Below are 23,348 nucleotides of genomic sequence, written 5' to 3'. Positions count from 1 at the left end.
CCTGCCAACCATGTGCCCTCTGTTTCAGGGGGAAAGTGTGCAGGAAATCAACATCACACACCATGTGAAGGAGGGCTCTGAGAAGGCTGATCCCTCACAGTTTGAGCTCCTGAAGGTGCTGGGACAAGGCTCTTTTGGCAAGGTGAGATCACTTCTTCCTATGTGCCGTGCCAGGGGAATGATTCTGGTGATGAAAGGAACCATCCCCAACAAAACCACTTTCCTGACTCCCAGGAATGTTCCTGGGCATGTTCCTCCCTTCTCAGAACTGCTGCTGTGTGCCCCAGGCTGGGTTTGGCCCCTGTTTACGGTCCAGTTTCCCTTCTGAGAAGAAGGAAGGAAGTAGCCTGTAGCCCTTATCTCTTTCAATAACCCAGGTCTCTTACAGACCATCTGCTGGCACATGAAATCTGCCCGGGGTCAGTCAGGTACCAGCTGACAGTGGGGCTTGCACAGAACTGTGTGCTGCAAATGCAGCAGTGGCTTTGGACAATCAGAGGAAAGTTGGAAAAGACCTCTGGCATTATCCAGTCCAACAGCAGCACCTCCAAGCCCACCCACCTGCAGGTGGTGTCCTTTTGAGGCTGCCTAAAACCAGGTAGAATGAGACATCAGGGAAGGGAAGGAGATGAAAATCCAGAGGATGCAGGACCTGAATAAGTGTCCCTGAGTTGATGGGACAAACCAGGAGGCTTCAGTGGTACAGTGAAGCATCAAGACCCCAGTCACAGCCCCAGCCCCATGGGAGCTGCAGCAGTCAGGAGTGTGGAAGGCTGGAAAGGAGGAAAGTGCAGCATGAGACTGAGGGGTGGGAGGAGTCCACACTTCCCTGGAAACCCCATGGGAAAGCTCGAGCTTCTTTGGGACACTCTGGGGTTTGCTACTTTGGGAAGCATCCAGCTTCTACTGCCAGTGTTTAGTACTTGGTGAATGTGGTGTTCTTCTGCCTCAGGTTTTCTTGGTGAGAAAAATAACACCCCCAGACAGCAACCACCTCTATGCCATGAAAGTGCTCAAGAAGGCAACACTGAAAGGTAGGAAGGAGATTCCTCCTGCAGTGCTCTGATCCTCTGGGACTTCAGCAGCACTGGGGAAATGTCACAGCAGTCACTGCTGGCTCTGGGGTGGGCTGGGTGAAAGAAAAGCATCTTTATCTCAGCAAAACATCCTCCTTTTCTTTCATCTGTTTAAGAGCATTGTGATGGAGGTGGGAAAACACCTGGCTCAAGAAGCTCAGTGCTTGAGGCTGGGATGGGGCTGGACACTGGGGCTGGACACTGCCCAGGGGCCTTTTTCTGTGTCTGAGCTGCTCCTCTCTTCTCACAGTGCGGGATCGACTGAGGACAAAGATAGAAAGGGACATCCTGGCTGATGTCAACCATCCCTTTGTGGTGAAACTCCACTATGGTGAGTGGAGCTCTTTGGGGTGCTGGGAGAGGGGCTGCAGCTCCAGCAGACTCTGGCTGCCTTTAAACACAATCCCCTGAATACAAATCCTTTCCTGGAAGGATCTGTGGTCCCACTGCCTGCTCTTGCTAAGGAATGGGGAACTGAGCATGGACTGGGAGAGGAGGTTTAAACACCAAATCCCTGGGATTAAAACATTAAACCATGAGAAACTGAGAAAGCAGAGCTAACTAGCCAAGCTGGAGTTTGGCAGGGTTAATGCTCTGACTTTGGGCAAGGCAAGGACAACTTTGTTCCCTGTAAGGTGACCAGTGCCTCTCCCGGGAAAACAGCCCTTTCAGGAGAGTATCACTGGCAGAAAGGGAACCAGACCATAAAATAAGGATTTTCTGCAGTGCCAGAGTGCTGTGGGGAGCTCCCATTTCAGCAGCAGAGACAGCCCATCTCCTTTACCCCATCAGCCCTACCTGCATTTAACCCAGGAGCCACGCAGGGCATGTGCCCAGCTGGAGCCACTGGGATTTAAGTGATTAATGGAACACCACGGAGCACAGGGGTCTGATTCCTGCTCTGGCTTGTGTTTCAGCATTCCAGACAGAGGGGAAGCTGTACCTCATCTTGGATTTCCTCAGAGGAGGTGACCTTTTCACTCGGCTTTCCAAAGAGGTGGGTATGCTCTGGCATCTCGGTGGGCTGCTCAGCTCATCTCTGCTTATGGCCTGGAGAAGGAACTGACCCTTGCAGTCCTTGAAAGGGTGAAAACAGCCTCCAGCCTGCTGCTAGTCCAGAGCTGGCACCAGGAGAGGGTGTTGTGGGAGCCCTGTGCTCCAGCAGAAAAGCAGCACAGCAGCACAAGTGGCAGCTGCACCTCTGCAGCAGCTTCAGATGAGCATCTCCTAAAGAACAAGAACTAAAAGAGGGTCAGTTTGTTTTAGAATTAAGGAAGGAATTGTTCCTGTGAGGGTAGTGAGGCCCTGGCACAGGGTGTCCAGAGCAGCTGTGGCTGCCCCTGATCCCTGGCAGTGTCCCAGGGCAGGCTGGACAGGGCTGGGAGCAGCCTGGGACAGTGGGAGGTGTCCCTGCCATGGCACTGGATCCATTAATGTCCATTCTGATCCAAGCCATGAAAGGTGGGTGAAGTCTGGGAAACTTAGAAAGGGCAGGAGGGAGCAACATGGATGTGGAAGGTGTTGGCTGGGGGCAGGGGAGCTGCTGGCAGTGGAACCCAGCACCTCTCTGTTTGTCCCCTGCCTGCAGGTCATGTTCACCGAGGAGGACGTGAAGTTCTACCTGGCAGAGCTGGCACTGGGACTCGACCACTTGCACAGCCTGGGGATCATCTATAGGGACCTCAAGCCAGAGAAGTACGTGTGGGCAGCTGAGGCAGGAGCCCAGCTGATCAGCCCCTGGCTGATGCTCCTCACACTGGTGCTTCCAGCCAGGAGCTGTGTGTGCCACAGGGCAGAGCAGAGCCCCCTGGCAGCCTCCAGGCTCCAGCTTTGGGCAGCTGGGAGCCTTCAGAGGGCCCAGGGACCAGGCTGGGCTCTGCAGAGCCCACTGCAGCTTGGTTGTCCTTGCCTGGGGTCTGTGGGGATCAGAGGGGGGTAACCTCTGGGCCCATTGGTTTACTGGGAAGCCGAGGGGGTGGGGAGGAGAGAGCTGCTCTGGTCTCACTCCTGTCTTGGTTGGCAGAGCTTAAAGCACTGGGAGAAGGGGCAGGTAACTTTTCCTTTGGATTCTGGGAGCCAAAGGATGATCTCAGACCATCCCTTGCTGTGCTTGTTCTCACCAGCCCTTACCACAGACAGTAACAAGTTGTTTTTCCGTTCCTGCTGTAGCATCCTCTTGGATGAAGAGGGGCACATCAAACTCACAGGTAAGGTGCTCCAAAGAGCCTGGGGCTCCAGCAAGGTTGGCCCCTGAAATACAGAGCTGCTTGAGCTGTTTGGAGCAGTGGCTGTGTGCTGACAGCTTTCTCTTGTGCAGATTTTGGCTTGAGTAAGGAGGCCATAGACCACGAGAAGAAAGCCTACTCGTTCTGTGGGACCGTGGAGTACATGGCCCCAGAGGTGGTGAACCGCCAGGGCCACTCGCACAGCGCTGACTGGTGGTCCTACGGGGTCCTCATGGTGGGTGCCCTGTCCAGGCTGGGAGCACCAGACAGGGCTCTGTGTGTCCTCCAGAGCCGCTGGCCGGGGAGGGGCTCCCCACAGCCCCCAGAGAGCTCCCTAAGGGGCTGTCCAGGCCTCCAGCCGGAGCGCTGGGTGCCTCGAGGCTGCTGTGCCACTGGGTGCTGGGGTGTCACTGGGGTGTGAGGGGGCTGTGGGGTGCGTGGGGGTGTCCGTGGGGATGTGGGATGCACGGGGCTCTCTGTGGGCTGTGTGTGGGGTGCGTGGGGGTGTCAGTGTCTGCCCTGGCGCCGGGCCACGGCTGTCGGTGCGGATCTGGTGCCACCGTCTGGCAGCTGCTGGATCCCAGGGCTCCGGCAGCAGCGGCGCTGCCTGGACACGTTCCCGTGCAAACCCTGAGGGCCGAGCTGCTGCTGGGAGCACGCTGTGCCTGGAGCTCTGTCACAGCCAGGCTTGGGACCCCGCACAAGCAGGAAGGGGCAGTGGGACCTGTGCAACCCTGAGCCTTGCTCAGACATGATGCCCCTTCTCTTTCTCTCCCAGTTTGAAATGCTCACGGGGGCACTGCCCTTCCAGGGGAAGGACCGTAAGGACACCATGAACCTCATCCTCAAGTAAGAGTTTCTCTCTCCTGTCTGCACAGCGGGGCTGTTGCAACTGGGGGCTCTCACAAGTTTGTGGCATTATTTGGCAAGTGGTGCCATATCAGCCACCCTTTTAAAGGGTGCAGTGTAAATGCCAGAGAGATGATTATGCGTTTTTGGGGTGGAGGTGCTGCAGTTGCCTTGTGGGTTGGCTTCTTCAAACTTGCAGCTGATTGCATAACTTCTTCCCCAGAGCAAAACTGGGCATGCCACAGTTCCTGAGCACTGAGGCTCAGAGCCTCCTCCGAGCCCTTTTCAAAAGGAATCCAGCCAACAGATTAGGTAAGGTTTTTTGTTTGTTTGTTTCTGAATACTCCTGATGCTGTATGGGGGCCTCTCGCATCCCCCCAGGTCAGCAGCGTTGGCTCAGGGCACTGGGTGACCCCAGCCAGGTTGTCTGTGACATCTGGCCGTGCTGCCTCCCTGGCTGTCCCCTTGGCTTTTTTGGGGGTTAGTACAGCCTGACCTGGGGTGTCTCTTGCAGGGTCTGGGCCAGACGGGGCAGAGGAGATCAAGCGCCACCCCTTCTACTCCACCATCGACTGGAATGTGAGTATCAGGAGCAGGAAATCTCTGCAGCACTCAGCACCAGTACCACAGCTCTGGCAGCAGGAATAGCACAGCCCTGATGCTTGGCCAGCTATGGGAGAGCCACCATCCCCATCCATTCCAATAACCCTTTCCAAAACCAAAATTCTGTCGCGTAACTGTCTCATACCTGGGCTGCCTGTCACCTCACTGAGCTCCAGCAAAATGCCAAGACACAGAGTTCCACAAAATCTCTTCCTGACCCTCATTCCTCACCAGCTTTTGCACCCTTTGGGAGAAGGTGCCTGTAGGAGCACTTCTGAGCTGTTTTTGCAGCTGTGTTTTGGGGTTTGTGTGTTTTGCAGAAGCTGTACCGCAGGGAAATCAAACCCCCTTTCAAGCCTGCAGTGGGCCAGCCAGATGACACCTTTTATTTTGACACAGAATTCACATCACGGACACCAAAAGGTTTGTATGACTTGAGGCAAAGTTTCCTGTGACATGTCACTCTGTGGTTTCATACCAAGGAGTATCCAGCACCAGCAGGATGAGGTTTCTGCACAGGGAAGATTTAGGTTGGATATCAGGGAAATTTCTTCTCCCAGAAGGGTTGTCAGTCCGTGGCACAGGCTGCCCAGGGCAGTGGTGGAGTCACCATTCCTGCAGGGGTTTAAAAGCCATGTGAATGTGGCACTTGGGGACACTGGCACTGCTGGGGGAATTGTTGGACTCACTGATCTTAGAGAGCTTTTCCAAGCTGGACAATTCCATGATTGTCTGTGGGATGTTAGGGGTAAGCTCAGTTCTGCTGGTGTGGCTCCTGTCTCAAATAAACTCTGTAGCTCCTGGGAGCGAGGGGGAGGCTTCTGCTCCTCAGGCCATTCTCCAGCTGTCTCTCAACTCCTGCTGCAGATTCCCCGGGTGTCCCCCCGAGTGCAGGGGCCCATCAGCTCTTCCGAGGCTTCAGTTTCGTGGCCACCGGGTTAATGGAGGATGGCAAAGTGAAACCTGCCCAGCCACCCCTGCATTCAGTTGTGCAGGTAAGGAAGGGGGACAGAGGATGCAGGGATGCACCACCTGGAGCCTGAGAATTACAGTTCTCTTTGTAATTCTTGCCTCCTGTTCTTTCATCACCACTGACTGTCACATCAGGCTGTCAGGGCAGTGTGGGGCTGTGGCTTTCCTGTCCCCAGGTGGATCTGTGCTGGCAGGGGGTGTGTAATGCCCGTGGCTTGGGCAGCCAAAGGCAAAGGCACTGTGCTAAGTGCAGGCAGTGCTGGCCCACTGACCTATATCTGCCTTGTTCTCCTCTGCTCCTGCTCCCGGCTGGGAGGAGAAGCTGTGGGATGTAGCAGACAGTCTGACAGCTCTCTCTGTGCTGCAGTTAACTCATCACGTTGCACAAACCCTTCCCTGAACCCTCCCAGCTGAGCTCTCCTTTGTGCCCTGGCAGCAGCTGCACGGCAAGAACGTCCAGTTCAGCGACGGGTACGTGGTGAAGGAGGCCATCGGCGTCGGCTCCTACTCCGTCTGCAAGCGCTGCATCCACAAGGCCACCAACATGGAGTACGCAGTCAAGGTCTGGCATCTGCCCTCCCCCCTGAGCTCCCCTCTTACATCTTTGCCCAGAGCAGCTGTGGCTGCCCCTGATCCCTGGCAGTGCCCAAGGCCGGGATGGACTGGGCTTGAAGCAGCCCGGGACAGTGGGAGGTGTCCCTGCCCATGGCAGGGCGTGGAGCTGGATGAGCTTTAGGCTCTTCTAGGATGTGAAAGGACAATTTCTGTGCTGCCCTGCAGGTACCTGCACTTCCCTAGGAACAGCAGGGAAGCAGTGTCCTCCTCCCTCAGAGGAGGGAGAGCATCTCATCTTCCTGTGCAAAGCTGTGGCTACATCAGATCTTAATACATAAAGTTTTGTGGGCTGGGGACACAGAACTGATGAAGCACCTTAAGGATTTCTAGAGCTAAAGAGATGAGGGGACGGAGAGTGGATACGGCACAGGAGCTCTGCAGGGCTCCAAACTCAGCTTGTGTGTTTTCTCCTGGCCCTCCCCCATCCGTGGTGGCTGAAGTGTGTCCCTACTCTTGCAGGTGATTGACAAGAGCAAGCGAGACCCTTCTGAGGAGATTGAGATCCTGCTGCGGTACGGGCAGCACCCAAACATCATCACCCTGAAAGACGTGAGTGTGGCCTGGGAGACTTCCCTGTGCTCTGGGTTAGGAGTGCAGGCTGGCAGGGGCAGAGCTCAGCCGCAGCAGGGGCAGCCCCATGGCCCAGCTCCACAGGTTGCTGTTTCTGTCAGGAGAAGGCTCTTCCCCAGAGGGTGCTGGCACTGCCCAGGCTCCCCAGGGAATGGGCACGGCCCCACAGCTGCCAGAGCTCCAGGAGTTCTGGGACAGCTCCCAGGGGTGCCCAGGGTGGGATTGCTGGGGTGTCTGGGCAGGGCCAGGAGCTGGATCAATGATCCCTGTGGATCCCTTCCAGGTTGGGATATTCCACGATTCTGGGGTGGGGAAGCATCCCCAGAGCCACCACTGCTGATCCCTGTCTGCTCCTTGGTGATGGAAGCACAAAAGGGAAGCTCTGGAAGCACACTTTGATTACCTCAGCCATGTTTTCTTTGGCAGGTGTACGATGACGGGAAGTACGTGTACCTGGTGACCGAGCTCATGAGGGGAGGGGAGCTGCTGGATAAAATCCTCAGACAGAAGTTTTTCTCGGAGAGAGAAGCCAGTTCAGTCCTGCACATGATCTGTAAAACAGTGGAGTATCTGCATTCCCAAGGGGTGAGTGTGATCATGACTATTTTCCTGGGAAGCTCCCTGGCATTACACTGCACTCCCTCTCCTCCAGGGAGTAACTCTTCCCATCATGACAATTATTTCTTGCTGGTGTTGCCCTCTTGGCAAAGCAGATGTGGGGCCAGAGCAGGGGATGAGAGACCTCAGGCAGCTTTCAGACCTTTATCTGCCTGGGGTATGAGCACAGCCCTTTCCTTGCTCCACAGGTGGTTCACAGGGACCTGAAGCCCAGCAATATCCTCTACGTGGATAAATCAGGGAACCCCGAGAGCATCCGAATCTGTGACTTTGGCTTTGCCAAGCAGCTCAGGGCTGAGAACGGGCTCCTCATGACCCCCTGCTACACAGCAAACTTTGTGGCACCCGAGGTGAGCACCTTACTAACCTGAGACCCTCCAGCAGTGCCCTTGTCCCTCCCCCAACCTGTGCTCCCAACAGGGTACAGTGGGTCTGCCCTGTTCCCTTCTGCAGCCTGCCCTGGAAGGGGAATTACAGAAATACCACTTGTAGTAATGAATCTATTCTGAATCCTGATCTTTCGGTGCCAGATTTTGCTGTTCTGTCCAGCTCTGGAAGCTTTGCATATGGACTGCACCCAGGTTAAGCCCCTCTTCTGAAATAAGTTCAACAACAGGAACTAAACACAGTTTTTTTCCTTTGCTTGTTGTGTTCAGGTCCTGAAACGCCAAGGCTACGACGAGGGCTGTGACATCTGGAGCCTGGGGGTCCTGCTGTACACGATGCTGGCAGGGTAAGGCAGGGCTGGGGCTGTGACCCCCTGTCCCCAGTGTGCCCTGTGGGGACAGCTGTGCCTCTCCTCCTGCCTGGGTCAGTAAATCCAGGGCTCTCTCCTCTCTCCCCAGCTGCACTCCCTTTGCAAATGGTCCAAATGACACTCCAGAAGAGATCCTGACACGGATAGGAGGGGGGAAGTTCTCCATCAGTGGGGGAAATTGGGATACTATTTCTGACATGGCCAAGGTAGGCTTTGGTATTTGTTACCTCAGGGGTTGGGGTTGCTGTGAGGCAAATTTAGAGCAGGTTGGGGAGGCAGCACACAAGAGAGAAAAGAAAACCAGCACTGCAGCTTCTACCCCACACATGTCCTTCCACAGCAGCTTTGTTTTAGCTCTGGCTGTGGATATTTGCATGGAAAACCAACCTCGTGTTTGACCCTGGTGGGGTTTGCTCTATTATACCCCCCAGGCCTGCCAAAAATGTATTTCATACAAAAAGACACTGATGTCTGGGGACTTTAAATTTGGCCTCTGCATGTAAATCCTAATCTGGAGGTGTACACAGGTGGGTTTTTTTGCATTTAAATTATGAAATCTTCTAAAGTCTGACTTTCCAAACGGTGCCTGTAGGATCTGGTCTCAAAGATGCTCCATGTAGATCCTCACCAGCGTCTCACAGCCAAGCAGGTCCTGCAGCATCCTTGGATAACCCAGAAGGACAGTTTACCCCAGAGCCAGCTCAATCACCAGGACATTCAGCTTGTAAAGGTACAAAATCTGCAAGGGAAAGCTGGATGGAAGTTTGGAGAGGTGTGAGTCAGGGCAGGCAGTACAGACAGGGGCCTTTGGGAGAAAAGGGAGATTCTTAACAGCATGTCAGTGCAGGAGGGAAGTTAAAGAAATAAGAAAGATGCTTCTGGCTTTGTTTGTGGGTGTGGCTGCTCTGGTCCACTGTCTCGTGAAGCCACGAGTCTGAAGCAGCTCTCCTGCAGCTGAGTGACTCCCCTTTGCCTCTCTGCAGGGCGCCATGGCTGCCACGTACTCAGCCCTCAACAGCTCCAAGCCAAGCCCCCAGCTGAAGCCCATTGAATCCTCCATCCTGGCACAGAGGAGGGTGAAGAAGCTCCCCTCCACCACCCTGTGAGGCCCCACGGAGCAGGAACAGGCCAGATTTTGCACACCTATGGAAGAGGGGGACAGGGGACGGGCAGGGTCTGCACAGGGGCTCCCCTGGGGACTTGCTCTCAAAAGGCCAAGTGCCTTCCTGCTCCTGAAAGACTGGCTCCTCCTTGTGTGGACTGATCTTTGCTGAGAGAACTTCACTGTAAAACTTTTTTGACATGTAAATTGTCAATTTTTAAAGAAATCCATCTGTGTATATGAGAACTAGAATGTATACTGATGTCAAGTGGCACTAAAATGCAGCTCTGATTCACCCTTCCCTGTGTAGGGCCAGGTATTTGTTGTTGCTACAGGATTTCTTGGAACTGATCCTCTCCAACTCCACAGCAGCTGGAAGACTGTGTCACACTTGGGCTTTAGGCCTTGGGGCTTTTCCTCCCTCAAACCTTTGGATGTATTTCCCAAAGCCAGCCAGCAGCACTCATGTCCACAGGGACCTCCCTCCCCTCCAGGTCCTGTGTGTTTGTTCCAGGCAAGGTGGATTTTGCAGCCTGCATTTCTCCTTCTCTCCCGTGCTCCCCCAGCCCAGCCAGTAGCTCAGATCGCCGAAAAAAGTAAACCACGTTTTTTCCAAGCCCTCCCGCAGATGCTCAGCAGGCCAGGAAACCTGCTGGGCTTGGCTCATCCCTTCCCTCTGCCCTCCCATCTCCGTGTTCTTCCCTCACTGGGCAGTTTGTCACCTGGGGGGAGGACAGAACCTCATCCCTTGCCACGCCGAGGCTTTGGGCTGGCTCTGCCTGCTGCTTTTACCATTTGGGGTTTTCCTTCCCCTCAGCAGGAACCTCTGAACCAAACCACCCTTTCTTTTTTAATTTAACTTCGTTCTCCAGCCGGTAACTCAGGGGTTTTTCTGACTCGTACAATACACGTCATTCGGGGGCCGTCCTGTGACTGACCGAGCTGCAGAACCAGCGACCCCGGGCGGTTCCCGCTCGCTCCCAGGGTGCTGCTCCGTGCCGTGCAGGGACAGAGCTCCTTGTCTGCCTTCTGAAAAAGCTGCAAAGCTTTTGATCGGGCCCTGAAAACCAGCAGTGCTGCTTAGGGCAGCCTCTCATACCTTCTCTCAAGGGGAGGTGGCCAGAACCACTCCTGGAATGAGGCAAGAACCAACAGGAATGGGCAATTTCTTACTCTCAGGACACTTCTGGGCTTATATAAACCAACACTTGGAGACAAAGTGTGCTAGAAATCAATTCCCAGCCCATTCTGACCTGCAGGGAATTGCTGGAGCTCCGTGGTTCCATGGTGGCAGTTTCTGGGAGCAGCAGGATTAATACAAGGGCTGCAAACAGAGCTCAAGTATGTGACTGGAGCCAGCAAAGGTTCTCACGTGAATTTCTGCTACTTTTAGCAGATCGTGTCACTAGAGAGGAATCTTGCTTTTTTGTTCAGTCCCAGTTGGCTGTAAAATGGAGAATTCCGTAAAAATAGTTATGTGAGATGCTCAGTGCTCTTCTCCTCTGTCCTCATCCAAGCAGGTCCTGTGAGCAGCCAGTGAAAAGCTGAAATAGTCACAATTCCAAGTGCAGCCTGAATGTCCAGTGCTTCTGAGAGGAGGAGGCCAGCACCAGTCCACAGTGGATCTTCTTACTGGTATTGCCACCACCCCCAGCAGAGAGGGATTTAATGTGTTGCTGAGATTTGGGGAAGGAGACACTCCACCACCCAAAATGCCTTCCCTAAAAATACTTGTGGCATGATGTTCCCTACAACTCCACAGTGACTCTTGTGCCAGTGCTGTGCAAATTTTAGGTACCTGCAACCAATACAATAATCACAAACACTTTTCTGGAGCTGGTCTCAGTCCCTTAGGTACTTTTGGGTGCTGCAGGAAACTCCACAGATTTTCAGAATATTTCCGACATTGTGTTTTGAGGGAAGGTCTGGAGTGGTGGATGGGGTTGGATGTCAACCCACCGTGGGTGGGTATCAGTGCTCTTAAACCCTGGGGTTTAGGGGCTCTTAAACCAAATACTTGTCCTGGTTTGGGGGATAACTGGTTATTTGTATGAAATTGCAAATGTTTTCAAATATCAGTCAGGAAAAACATTACAGCCTTTGCTAAATCCTCCCTGTGATGTGCTGGTGTGAGGGGACAACCAGGTGCAGATCAGTGTGGGCAGGGGGAGAGCAGCCCTCAGCTGCTGCAGGTTCTGCCTGGCCACGAGACCATACCTGGGGTGTCAGACCCCAATACCTGGGGTGCCAGACCCCAAAACTGGGGTGCCAGACCCCAAAACTGGGATATCAGACCCCAAAACTGGGAGCCCTCTGCCACCCTGGGGTGTCCAATCAGAAGAACTTTGTGCTTGGTGCAGCTGGAGCTTCTGAAACCTCCATCCCTTTGGAGAACAGAGAGAACAAGAAGGGCTACACTTCCCTCTCCAGGGGGCTTTTAACCACGTTGTTCTGAGTGATCCATAAGTAAAAATAACCCTTGATTTTTAGTTCGGGATCAACCAGGTGCTGTTACTTTTTTAATTCCAGTGCTCAATAAAAATGGACTTGTGAATTTTCGGTATATGAGAGCTGTAGGTGTTTGTGACGGGTTGGGCTCTTTCCTTCCTTTTCTGGTTTTGTCCTGACCTTTGCTGAAATACTGTTGTCATATTAACTGAAACTGCATTATTTGAGGTGAAAGTTGGGTATCCAATGCTTTTTTGGGGGTAAGAGACCAAGTGATTTGCTCTTACAGGAGTTTGGGGTCATTCACAAATTGTCTTTGTTTTAAAAGGGGTGAAAATGGATTTAACTTCCATACATAAAGACATCTTTACTAGGAAAGCTACTTCTATTAGTTTGGGTACTTAACTGTGGATTTGATCTTTAAGCTCTTGTCCTTGAGGTCTGAATGAAAGCTCAAGGGAGCAGAAAGCCTGGAATCCAGCCTCAAATTGTGGAGTTTACCTAGAAATAACCTGTGCAGAAAGAGCATATTGATCCAAAGTCAAGGAGCCCAAAAATAATATTGAACAGCTCTATATAGCATTGTTTCTGTATAATACAGGTTAAGTTTTCCTATTTTGAGGCATAAATCAGCCATTTTTCTGTTGTAAGGGGCTGACCCAGCTGAGAGGAGGTTTCCCTTCTTCCCACTGTGTAGCTGTGCCTTTCCCTTGCTGACCTGTGTGAAATTCATCAGGGCATCAATAAATGTCTTTTGGCCTGGGAAATATTCCCATTCAGCTTCTTTAAAACTGAAGGCCAGTAGCTTTCCCAGCAATCATCTTCTCTTTCTTTTTCATAGTGCAACTTCACTGAGCAACTGATCTGTGGTTTTAACTTTTTACACTTCAATGCAGATCCCTCTCCAAGTTCCCACCTTTGAGTTAGTCCATGCAATTCTTCTTTCAGCGTCTCTAGGCACTGGGGATGGTGAACTGTGCAGCTGGAGGCCTCCTGGTGCCACCACCTCCTCGTGGTGGCTTCCCAAGGCCGCGGGAGGCTTCGGAAGTGCTCGGTAACTACGAGGGAGTTCCACGGGATGTGGGGTGGATGCTGCGCTTTCATGGAATATTCAACAATTTAATCCCTCTTTCAAGGCAAAGAAAACATTTAAAATGTTTCAAGATCTTCTTTCGGCAGTACATGGGGGCTCTGAATAAAACCTTCACTCACACCGGGGAAGCCGCAGGTCCGCTGCCACTCCATTCCTTGCCTCTGGTTATTAAAACATCAAGCTGTCTTAGTGCCTCAGCTCAGCCGAGGCGCTGCCTCCCTCCCTTTGTGTGCCACTGAACACCTGCCATTAATACTAATTCGACTCCGGAGGGAAACTCCCTTTCAGATATGCTTGTCTGAAAATAAATTGACATGTAAAAGGTCTCTTTTGTCGAAGTGCAGGGAAAGTGCCGGGGTGAGGAGCCGACCGCTCACAAAAGGAGCCACTGACTTTAAATGATGTGTGGAGGGGTGAGAAATGCGAGAGGTGGGGGTAACGCTGTAACTGGGCTGATGGGATCAGACTGGAGAAGAATCCCAGAGCTGTTTAGTGTTAGATTTTGAGATTTTGGGTGGGTTTTGTCTAAACCCCTGCTTGTCTCAGGGTGAATGGCCAGGGACTCCTTTGGAGAAAAGTCTTTTTGTTTTAGAAAAAAATTGTTATTACAAATATCTGCAACCAAAACTAAGAGCAGTAGTTGTGAGCCCTTCAATTTAAACGTGTAATGAGCTCCTGGGTTCTGTTGTTTCTCCTGGGACAAAAGTTTGTATCTCTTTCAATTAGGAAGCAGCAGAAGAATCCTTGGTTAGAATGTTTATTCTGTCCTACAGGCAGCAGTGTAAGCCAGCAAAAGGTCAATATTTTTATTTTTAATAGAAAGAATTATTAGCTTTGAGCTCCTCATACCCCAGGGAGACCATGGCTCTCTCCTATGAAAACATTTTTAACTCGGTTCTTTGGGCCAAGCTTTGGAGAGAGTGACACTGCTTGAAATTTGTGTTGGTGCTGAAATGACACAGCCCCATGGCTGGGAACGAAAACTGAAGTGTTGGAGACCTGACATTCAGCTGCTGCTCACTGGGATTCTGCTTCCTCTGGCGAAGAAATAATTCATCTCATAATGAAGATCAAGTCAAAATATGTTCAGGGCTTGAAATAAGAAAAAAAAAAGGAATTGTGGCAATTACAGAAACGTTCCAGATTTGCTGGTGTCGCGCACGGTTTATCAAACAAGCTCTCGGTGCTGCTGAGCTCCAATGCCATCTTCCTTTTAAACAGCAGATGGTGTTAGAAACCTGTAACAGGTGGAAGCTCTCCAGTTTTATGTGAGATCAGAAGTAGCAGTAATTTCTGTTTCCCACGGGGCAGTTCCTTCCCGAGCTGAACAGCAAGCTGGCCCTTTGCTCAGAGAGTTCTTATAGAGGGGAAACCTTCTGAATTACACATATTCGTATGAAAGAAAGTGATTCTGATTCCACTTATTCTGGTTATAATAAAAGGATCCTGGTGATGGCCTCTATAACCCTCTGCTAGCAGCTCTAAAAGAGAGATGTTAGTGGGGGAAATGGGCTCTGTTTGCTGATGTGCCTTAAAATCCGGCTCCAATCTGCCAGATCTGTTGGTTCCTTGTCTATAACAGCACTTCGCATGCTTAAAGTGTTTTATAAACATTTAATTACGGCAGCTTTTGACTCGAAGCCAGGAATCTCTCATTCATCTGCTGCTTGCGAGGGCTGTGAAAATGATATTCAAATCATAGAAGTACAGGAAGGGCTGAGTTCAAACCCAGCTGAAGCGACCTGCACTGCTGGGCTCCGGGAGCGCCGTCCGCAGGGCCGCGGTTCCAAAGGGAGCGACTCCAGCAGGGGCAATGGAGACGTGCCTTGGAACGCGCAGAGACCCGAGGGGCTGTCAGAACCCGGGACACGGAGCTGCATTTTAATCCTGTTAGGGAAACGAGATGCTAAATTCTGTCAGCTGCTGGGGTATGAACTTCTGAGGCAGGCGGGGAGTGCGGTTCTGTCTAGACCAGAGCCCTGTTTGATCCCCCAGCCCCGGCATATTTGTTAAAAGTCGCTATTTTCCCACCCACCAAACCACTTGGAATTTTAACATGCCTGCTCCACCCCGACTCCCAGCTCTGTTTTTAAACAGGGGAAGCCCCCAGGAGTCGTGGGGTTTGTGACACCAAGTGGAGGCAGCAACTAAAGATAAAAAACTTGTATGGGATTAATAATTTCTATCCGACCATCTGCCTCTTTCAGCAGCTCCCCTTCCTGAAGAGCACACTGTACCTGCAGAACTGGGTGTGCAGGAATAGAAGTCATTTACTTTCCATGAAAATTGTCCAAGCAGCTGTGGCTGCCCCATCCCTGGAGGTGTCCCAGGCCAGGCTGGACGGGGCTTGGAGCAGCCTGGGATAGTGGGAAGTGTCCCTGCCCGTGACAGGGGGTGGGACTGAGTGGGCTTTAAGGTCCTTCCAACCCAAACCCTTCTGGGATTTAAAAAAAAAAGCTGCTGGCTGGCTCTGTGTCTTTTGGTGGATCCACACAAACAATCACTGCTGGGCAGGGCAGGAAACCCAGACAAGCTGTTCCCCTACAAGCTGACTCTGATCTCACTGGCTTGAGGAGAACTCCTAAGGAGAAACCCTCCATCTGCACCTGCTGACCCCTCCAACCTTCACTGCCGTTCTGAAGGCAGACTGTGAGCCCCTCTAATAAGCTGCTGGCAATCAGCCCCTTTTTAATGAGGCAGATCCCCAGGTTCAAGGCCCTGGATCCCTCAGTGCTCGCTTTCTGCTCTGTGAATTGTGAGCACACCACGAGCAGCCACTCTCAAAGTAATCCCAGAGTCCCTTTTCCTGCCCTGTTTAAAGACGGGGTAGGGAGTCCTGTGATGTTTCATTAAAGCTGGCTTTTCTCCTCGTGGCAGAGCAGATTTAATCAGACCTGCCTCCTAGTTCCAGCTGCTGGGTTGGAGCGCTCTGATCTGTGCACTGGGTGCACGTCTAATTATGGAGGCAATTCCCATGGATACCGAGAAGAATTGCCTGTGCTGGCAAAAAATTATCCCAGCTGGGAAAATGGGGAAGGAGAATGTGTTGAAATATTCGGAAAGAGATCGCAAAAGTTTCTGGAAATGTAAATTAAAAACATTTCTGGTTCTTACATCACAATGTGCAAATCTTGATTATTTTAAAAGTAGGATAGGGTTGGTTTGTCAGAGATGATCCCAAATTGCTGTTCTGCCGTGCTACTGGAGGACTCACCAGCACCACAAAACTGTATTTCCCCCCTCCATGTTACCTGCATCCACTCAGGAATGCTTTTCCACCTTCGCTTCTCACCTGTGCAGCAGCAGAGGTGTGTTTGGAGAAACTGTCCAACAGTTTGTTTCCATCAGGGCACACCCTGGGCGAGGCAGAGCGAGGGCTGGTAATTCTGGTTCCTTCTGCAGTGCCGGGTGGGACCTGGGTGAGTTCCTCCTCTTTGTGCCTCATCCTTCTGAAATGTACGAATTTAAATAACTTATTTCTGTATAAATTAGTGTTTGAAAGGTCTATTAAAGACAAAAGAGCACTCCCTGGTAAAAGGAGAGGGGGGAAATACCTGGCAAGCACTGCTTAGATGTGGAAAATTAAACAAATGTGATTTAAAATGATTTTGTAATTGTTCAGCTGCAAGGCCTCATGTTCAAACTGCATGGGAAAAACCAGATTTCTTAATTTAACTACACAAATTCAAACGTCTTTTTGAGGGTGATCTTTTTTTTTTCCTTTAGATTTGTTTGGAGATTTTTAGAAACATTCTAATCAACTCCACAATGGTTGTAACTTGTATTTATTTCACTAATTTCTCTCCAGCAGGGGCTCAGACACTTCCCATGATGTTGCTGGCTAATGTAAACACACAGAATAAGAAAAGCTGTGGTCCTATTAGGGTGTATTTCCATCTCTTTCTCATCCAAGGCACCTGCTCCCCTTCCCCTCCCCTCCTCCCAGTCTTCCCAGCTGTCTGTCTGTCTCATTTATGTCAATTAGGGATTCAATGCTGCCTGATTTAATTGGCCTGACTTTCTCCTGGAACAGAGAGCCGAGCGCAGGCCGGGCAGGCAGCGGCTGCTCCGCTCTCGGCCGGGGCCGGGGCTCGTTTGCAGCGCAGAGCACAATAACCTGTTTGTTACCCTCGCCGGGGAGCGTGGTGACCTCCTCACGGGGATGGCACCCAGCAGTGATGTCATTGGGAAGCTCGGGGGGATTTCAGAGCGCTCCAGGAGTTTGTGTGACCAGCCCCTCGCTGCGGGTTGGCTTTTAGGAGAGAGATGGAGATCTGTGGAATTGTCCAAGGCCGGGCTGGATGGGGCTTGGAGCAAGCTGGGACAGTGGAAGGTGTCTCTGCCCGTGGCAGGGGGTGGGATGGGATGAGCTTTAGCTCCCTCCAAGCCAAATCAGCCTTTCTATGATCCTATGATTTGCTGTGTCGCCTCCTGCCAGGAGGTGACTCTGTGTGCCCTGAGGTCAGAGAGTGACAAAACTTCCCCAGGCTGTGGCCAAAGAAGGCTCGTCCTTCTGCGTGGGTGTAACCACGAGTGAGGGTGACCAAAACCCAGCTTTTACAGAGTTTACATGAGGGCCTGACCCCGTGCCCCTCTGGGCAGCAAACCTGGAAGTAAACCAGCCGTGACAAAATCTTTGCCACCCCTCCACTCCCCCTCCCACAGCCCAATCCCAGGAAGCAGTTCTGACCTACTTCTTCTCCCCAGCTCCTCGTTCATGTCTCCCTCACAAATTACACTGCCGTCCTTCCCTCCCGACAGAAACGCGAGTTTCCCGAGGAGCTGGCCCGCGGAGGCGTCAATATTGAACAGCAACAGTACCATCTAGTGACTTGGGCTTCCCGGGAGCATCACTTAGCCGGGAAGAGGGAATCTGTGAATTAGGGAGGCCAAGAAGGTCTCAGATTTGCAAACGAGATCCCATCTCTCGGTTAATTTGGATGAAGGAAACAAATCGTGCTGATGTTCCGACAGTCTCGAGATTTTCTATCAGAGAGCTGTGAAGCTTCCTCGGGAGCCGGTCGCGTTTCCATCCCCCCGACTCCCCGCTGAACCCGGCCCTGCCCCACGCTCCCTCTGCTGGCAACCAGCTCTTTGATTTCACACGTTCCCAGCTCCTCGCACACCCACTCGCCCGCACAGCACCAAATCCCGGCAAAAGGTATCAGAGGAAACTGAGCGCTGTGCTGAGTTTCTCACTCCCGATAAATGTGCACGTTCTCGCTCTGACAAGCCACTAGTGAAATCCTGAATTGGATGCGTGAAATAAATAGACACAATTCAATTTAATCAATCAAAAATAGGCCCAAACCAAAGCGTAAAGGGCCCGCTCTGCGCAGATCTGAAATTACACACTCTGCAGCTGAAGGGAGGAAATCAAATTAGAGCATTTCTTTCCCCATCAGAGGACATTAGCCCTGATCCAGGTCCATTACGCTCACGGTGTGCGTTTTCCCTGTCAGCATTCCGGCTGGCCGAGGCATGGTGCGGCAGTCCCGGGGTAGTGACGGGCTGTGCACAGCGCCTTCTGTGCTTGACGTGACAACTTTTCCCAGCTGTTTCTGCAGCACACATGTCCACGTCACCTCCTTCCCAGTTAAAAAAGACCATTGTCAGATGTGCTAAATGCACCGAACTGGGGAGAGGTGACACAAAAGCCACACCGCAGAACCTCAGAGCTCAAACATGCTGTGAAATGCCACCGGTACCGCAGGAGAAATTGCTTTGCTGGCTAATCAAACACATCCCTTCCTTGCTGCCAGTAGTGCAGCACTGCCCTGAGTCCACTCAGCCTTGCTCGTGGGCTGATGAGTGCCTGACAATTTTCTGGTCTCAAATTAAACAGAAAACTAAATTAGCAAATTAATTGTTTGCCGTGTTTTTCCTCAGTCCCCATCAGCTGCCTCAGGTCCTGCAGCCAATCCAGAGCCCCTCTCCGCAGTTCCCAGCAGAAGGTGGAGCCCTGCACTGGGTCCTGCTATCTACCAAGTGTCAGTCATGTTAATTTTAAATTACTTTTGTACAGCTTGGTGTCAAAACGATTAAAGCATGAAAAGAAAAACTGAACTAGAGGGAGGAAAGAGGGGGGAGAGAGAGAGAATGAATAATTTACCTTGTATTTGCAGCAAGGACACTTGGATTTCCTTAATTCTTCAACAAGCCTGAAACTTCTATTTCCTCAGCTGTCACCTGCTTGGGACTGTACCCACGGAGGTGCTCTGGATCACAGCCCACCAGAACCACAGAGTGGTTTGGGCTGGAAGGGACCTTAAAGCCCATCCCACACCCTGCCGTGGGCAGGGACACCTTCCACTGTCCCAGGGTACTCCAACCTGTCCAACCCAGCCTTAGACACTTCCAGGGATCCAGGGGCAGCCACAGCTGCTCTGGGCACCCTGTGCCAGGGCCTGCCCACCTTCTGAGTAAAGAATTGCTTCCTAATGAGAATCCTACAAGGATCTGGGATCTAGTTATCACCTCCTTTGTGGTCTACAGGAGGTGAGAACTGCTCGCAGCACAATGCTGGGATTTCATCTCAGTTTCTTTCCAGGAAAGGCTTTTTCCACGCTGTACTCCCGGGTTGCTGCAATCACCGACACGGACAAACCCACCCACCCACGTACAGACCTTTTCTCCCCTTCCCAGTGCTCCACTCCCAACTGGGTTTACTCCATGACTCGCACGCACTGTGCTAGATAATTACATACTCGGAAAATACAGAAATGCCTAATCAGATACAGCCTCAAATGCGCAAGAATTAGGGTTGTAGGACTGCGGCGTAGCATCCCTGGAGCTCTCTGCATCTGGCTCACACAACCAGCCCACGTGCACTGTGAAAATGTTGGGTTTGGGGCACAGACTGCTTTTATCCCCCTTATTAACTCCATCCATGAATTCTTTGTCTTGCCAGCTACTGAATGGTGTCATCAGTGGTCTTTGAAATGCCATTCTAAATCTGTTGAGGCCAGGAGAACATCAAAAAGATTTGTAAAAGGGTAACTCGACAGCATCAGAAAATGCGAATCAAGTTCAGCCACTTCTGTTGATGCTTACACTGTATCTGGATTACCCATGAATGCATCTTCCATTCACTACAAAGGGTGTCAATATCGGGAATTATTGTGCCATGAGGGATGTGCAATGGAGTGCTTTGGTAGATGATCACCAACAGGGTGACAGAGCTGTTTGGGAAATGAAAGAGGCTCAAGCCCTCAGTGTAATGTATCCTGCAGGATGTGTGTGGGCTTGGACTGATTTGTCAAAAGCAGAGAAAACAATTTTACTAATGGGTGTTTAATGAAAAACGAGCAGGATGCCTAGGAAATTTCTGTGCTGTCTTGTGCTCTCCTCCTCATGGAGAAGAGACACCTCTGTCCTCCACCTGCATTTTCCTGCTTTGGCCTCAGGACCAACTCAGCCTTGCCTGATGCCAGACAGGTCATGTGGAGGGCTGAGGAGTGTGTTTGAAACACCCTCCTCCTCCAGACGCACCTGCCTGACTCCACCAGCGTGTTTGCTTTGGCTGGATGATCTCCGAGGCGTCTCCACCTCACCACGTGGGAGCTGGGGCTGGGCAGCAGCGTTATTGGGGCTTCCACTTGAGCACAGCAACGTTTCTGTCCTTAACAGTGGGATTCCCCTCACATGACAACGTTTCCTCAGCCTCTGACTCACAAATGCACCATCAAAATTACCTTCTTTCCTTTCCCATTTGGGAAGCTCCTGCAAACTTCCCTAATCCTCCTCCAGAGACCTGGCAGAAGGCTGGAAGCTGAAAAGCAGAGTCTCCTGCAGTGCCTTTCAATGATATTTCAGTGATAGCACTTCAGATGCAGTGAGTCTCAAGTACTCCAGGCCCATAAACTCAACATTCCCTGGTCAAAATGTGCTCAGCTTTATAAAACTAACCCCTTTTTTACTGGATCCTGATAGTCTGGATTCAGCAGAATGTCTGCTAGGATTGAGTTACTTCAATAACTTTAAAAATACTAACTGTTGTCAGCCAGAACATTAAAAATACAGGTGTAAATAGTGCTCTGGGTCTGGTAATCACCTAAAACACAATTGCAAACCAAGCAGGACTGCCCTTCCACCTGGCACCGAGGAGCCAACACAGCTGGGAAGCCGGACAGGGATTTGTATTGCGTCTGTTATCAAAAAATCACTCCCAACTGCAAAATCTTTATGTACCAGTCATTAAATGGTTTCAAATTCTTAATAACCTGCCAGGCAGGCAATTAACATCATTAATTGAACAAAATTCATCCAGAATAATTAATTTGGACCTAATTGCAGGAGCCAAGATTTCTCAAGGTGTATCTTTACCTTTCACAGCTGCTCTGAGGATCCTGGTGCTGGGCACGTTGTCCCTCACAGTTCCTGGGAATCTGGAAACAATACATCTCAGTCCAAATTCTTTCAAGGAGTTGTTTTAATTTACTCCACAGAAAGCTGCCTGTGTGTAAAGTCACCGATCTACTGATGAGTAATCGGGGAGCTTTTGTGTTTTAATATTTTGATGTTCAAGGGAAGAGTGTGAGGCTGACAGAATAAATCCATGTATTTACAAGCTGTTCTGCACTGACTGGGGTACAAAGAGCAAAGGAATAAAAGTACAACAAAGAGCACGCAACTAAAAGATATTAACACAGCTCATCTTTAACTGAGTGGTGCTGGAGGAATCTAAAGCCAAGAAATGATTCCTGGTCCAAGAGCTGGAGGCTGCCCTTTCTGGTAGACCCTGAACTACAGAATTTAGAGCTAAAATCCAAGGAGACTGACTTCAAAGAGATCCTCCCCCCTCAATTTACATTTGGGGTTTAGGTTTGTAAATGAAGCCACGCAGGGATTTGGGAATGGTGTTAAGGAAATGGAAGCGTAGGAAAGGTGCTGGGCATCTAGAATCAGGAAATTTCTATGGAAATGCTTGGCTGCTAACAGGATTTACGGGTATCTCCTAGCTCTAATGGATCTTTCTCTTCCACATAATTTCATTACGTGTTGCCTGCCTTTCCTGTGTAGTCCCAGCATCCCCGAAACTTGTGGATTCAGTGGAGGAAGGGGCTTGTGGCATCAAAGAGTTGCACTGTAACACCAGAGAGGATCCAGCTCCACATTTAAAGGGTGGCAAACCGGGAACGGGTAGAGCGGGAGAGAGAAGCTGGTACAAGGCACCACTCTGCAGAAGGCAGAGGAAGTGAGAGGCCTTTAACTGCAGGGCAGGATCGCCCCAGCCCCTATCTAATGAACCACACGGTATTTACTGCCCCTGTTTGTGTATTACAGGCATTTATCAGCACGTTTGCTCTACTCTCCTGTTTTTTCCACTTTTTAAAAATTTTTGTTTCAGTGGCCTGCATATGTTAGGCATTTGTACTGTTGTGTCATTAAATAATTCAAGTATTAAAGTGCAGACCCCCAAACCCTCTCGGCCTGGAGAAATCCTTCAGCCTAGACTAATGGGAAGGAGTTTTACCCTCTACTGAAGTTGTTTGGAAGTGAGATGAACAGAGGAGCACATCCACACGTAGGAAAAAGGATAACTCACTGCATCCAGACCCAGGAAAGGTTGGACTCGATGATCTCAGAGGTCTTTTCCAACCTAATTGATTCTGTGGCAGCATCACAGGTGTGCGAACCGGCCCGGATTCCTCCGTTTTTTCGCTGAGGCAATGTCAGCCTTTCCCCGGCCTTGGAGGCGGCCGGGCTCCCCCGCAGCCTCGGCAGGCAGAGGGCAGCAAAGGAGCCTTTTCACGTGGTGTGTTTTTTTTTTTGTGGTTTTTTTTTTTTTGGTTTTTTTTTTTTTTTTTTTTTTGTTCTCAGCCCGTTGCAGTCGGAGCTTTCCAGCCCGATTGTGCTAAAACGCTTCTGTACCAGCGTTTTGCATTTACTAGCCCGGCCTCCCCTCCCCCGCGCCGCCTCAGCCCGCTCCCAGCCCCGGCTCCAGGGATCGCCCCCGTCCCACGGAACTCGGGGGAAAGGGGCACTTTTGGGGCGGCCTCTTCTTCCCCCTGTCCCCTGGCCATGCCGGGCTCCTGCTCCCCACCCCACTGCGCTCCATTCCTGTTTTGAGGGTAGAGGGGCGCTCCCGGCTTGTGAGGGGGAAAATGGGAGTTCTCCCTTTCACACCCCGAGTTGTGAGGGGAAAAGGGGGTCTGCTCTTCCAGATCCCAGTTGTGAGGGGAAAAGGGGGTCTGTTCTTCCGGACCCCGAGTTATGAGGGAAAAAGGGGGTCTGCTCTTCCAGATCTCAGTTGTGAGGGAAAAAGGGGGTCTGCTCTTCCAGATCCCAGTTTTGAGAGGAAAAGGAGGTCTGCTCTTCCAGCCCCCGTGTTGTGAGGGGAAAAGGGGGTCTGCTCTTCCAGCCCCCGTGTTGTGAGGGGAAAAGAGTTTGCCCTTTCACCCTCCGGATTGTGAGGGGG

General features: G+C 51.3%; 1 protein-coding gene and 1 long non-coding RNA gene across 7 annotated transcripts in view; one reads left to right on the top strand and one right to left on the bottom strand.

The window, feature by feature from the left end:
* Positions 1-11,950, top strand: part of RPS6KA1 (ribosomal protein S6 kinase A1) — a 32,915-nt gene extending 20,965 nt beyond the window's left edge. For 4 of the 6 annotated variants that reach the window (XM_066335438.1, XM_066335439.1, XM_066335440.1 and 1 more), the window contains 20 exons: positions 29-142; positions 953-1,034; positions 1,327-1,407; positions 1,994-2,073; positions 2,665-2,771; positions 3,246-3,283; positions 3,394-3,536; positions 4,080-4,150; positions 4,374-4,462; positions 4,665-4,729; positions 5,074-5,176; positions 5,621-5,748; positions 6,162-6,287; positions 6,800-6,889; positions 7,337-7,495; positions 7,717-7,878; positions 8,185-8,261; positions 8,374-8,491; positions 8,878-9,015; positions 9,269-9,687. In XM_066335438.1, coding sequence (XP_066191535.1) covers positions 29-142; positions 953-1,034; positions 1,327-1,407; positions 1,994-2,073; positions 2,665-2,771; positions 3,246-3,283; positions 3,394-3,536; positions 4,080-4,150; positions 4,374-4,462; positions 4,665-4,729; positions 5,074-5,176; positions 5,621-5,748; positions 6,162-6,287; positions 6,800-6,889; positions 7,337-7,495; positions 7,717-7,878; positions 8,185-8,261; positions 8,374-8,491; positions 8,878-9,015; positions 9,269-9,391 — 2,094 coding nt within the window. In that variant the 3' untranslated portion in view covers positions 9,392-9,687. Of the gene's footprint in view, positions 1-28; positions 143-952; positions 1,035-1,326; positions 1,408-1,993; positions 2,074-2,664; positions 2,772-3,245; positions 3,284-3,393; positions 3,537-4,079; positions 4,151-4,373; positions 4,463-4,664; positions 4,730-5,073; positions 5,177-5,620; positions 5,749-6,161; positions 6,288-6,799; positions 6,890-7,336; positions 7,496-7,716; positions 7,879-8,184; positions 8,262-8,373; positions 8,492-8,877; positions 9,016-9,268; positions 11,632-11,696 lie in introns of those variants that run through there. The other 2 variants (XM_066335435.1, XM_066335436.1) reach the window with 2 other exon arrangements.
* A 1,721-nt stretch (positions 11,951-13,671) lies between these two features.
* Positions 13,672-22,800, bottom strand: LOC136371359 (uncharacterized). The gene is made up of 3 exons (XR_010745329.1): positions 22,476-22,800; positions 16,221-16,377; positions 13,672-14,020 (listed from the first exon to the last, which is right to left on the bottom strand). It is a non-coding gene; the product is annotated as an uncharacterized lncRNA (long non-coding RNA).
* Between the last annotated feature and the right edge of the window lie 548 nt (positions 22,801-23,348).

Source organism: Sylvia atricapilla, chromosome 24 (assembly GCF_009819655.1).
Source record: "Sylvia atricapilla isolate bSylAtr1 chromosome 24, bSylAtr1.pri, whole genome shotgun sequence".
Taxonomy (NCBI): domain Eukaryota; kingdom Metazoa; phylum Chordata; class Aves; order Passeriformes; family Sylviidae; genus Sylvia; species Sylvia atricapilla.
This window is presented reverse-complemented; position numbering and strand designations above follow the sequence as displayed.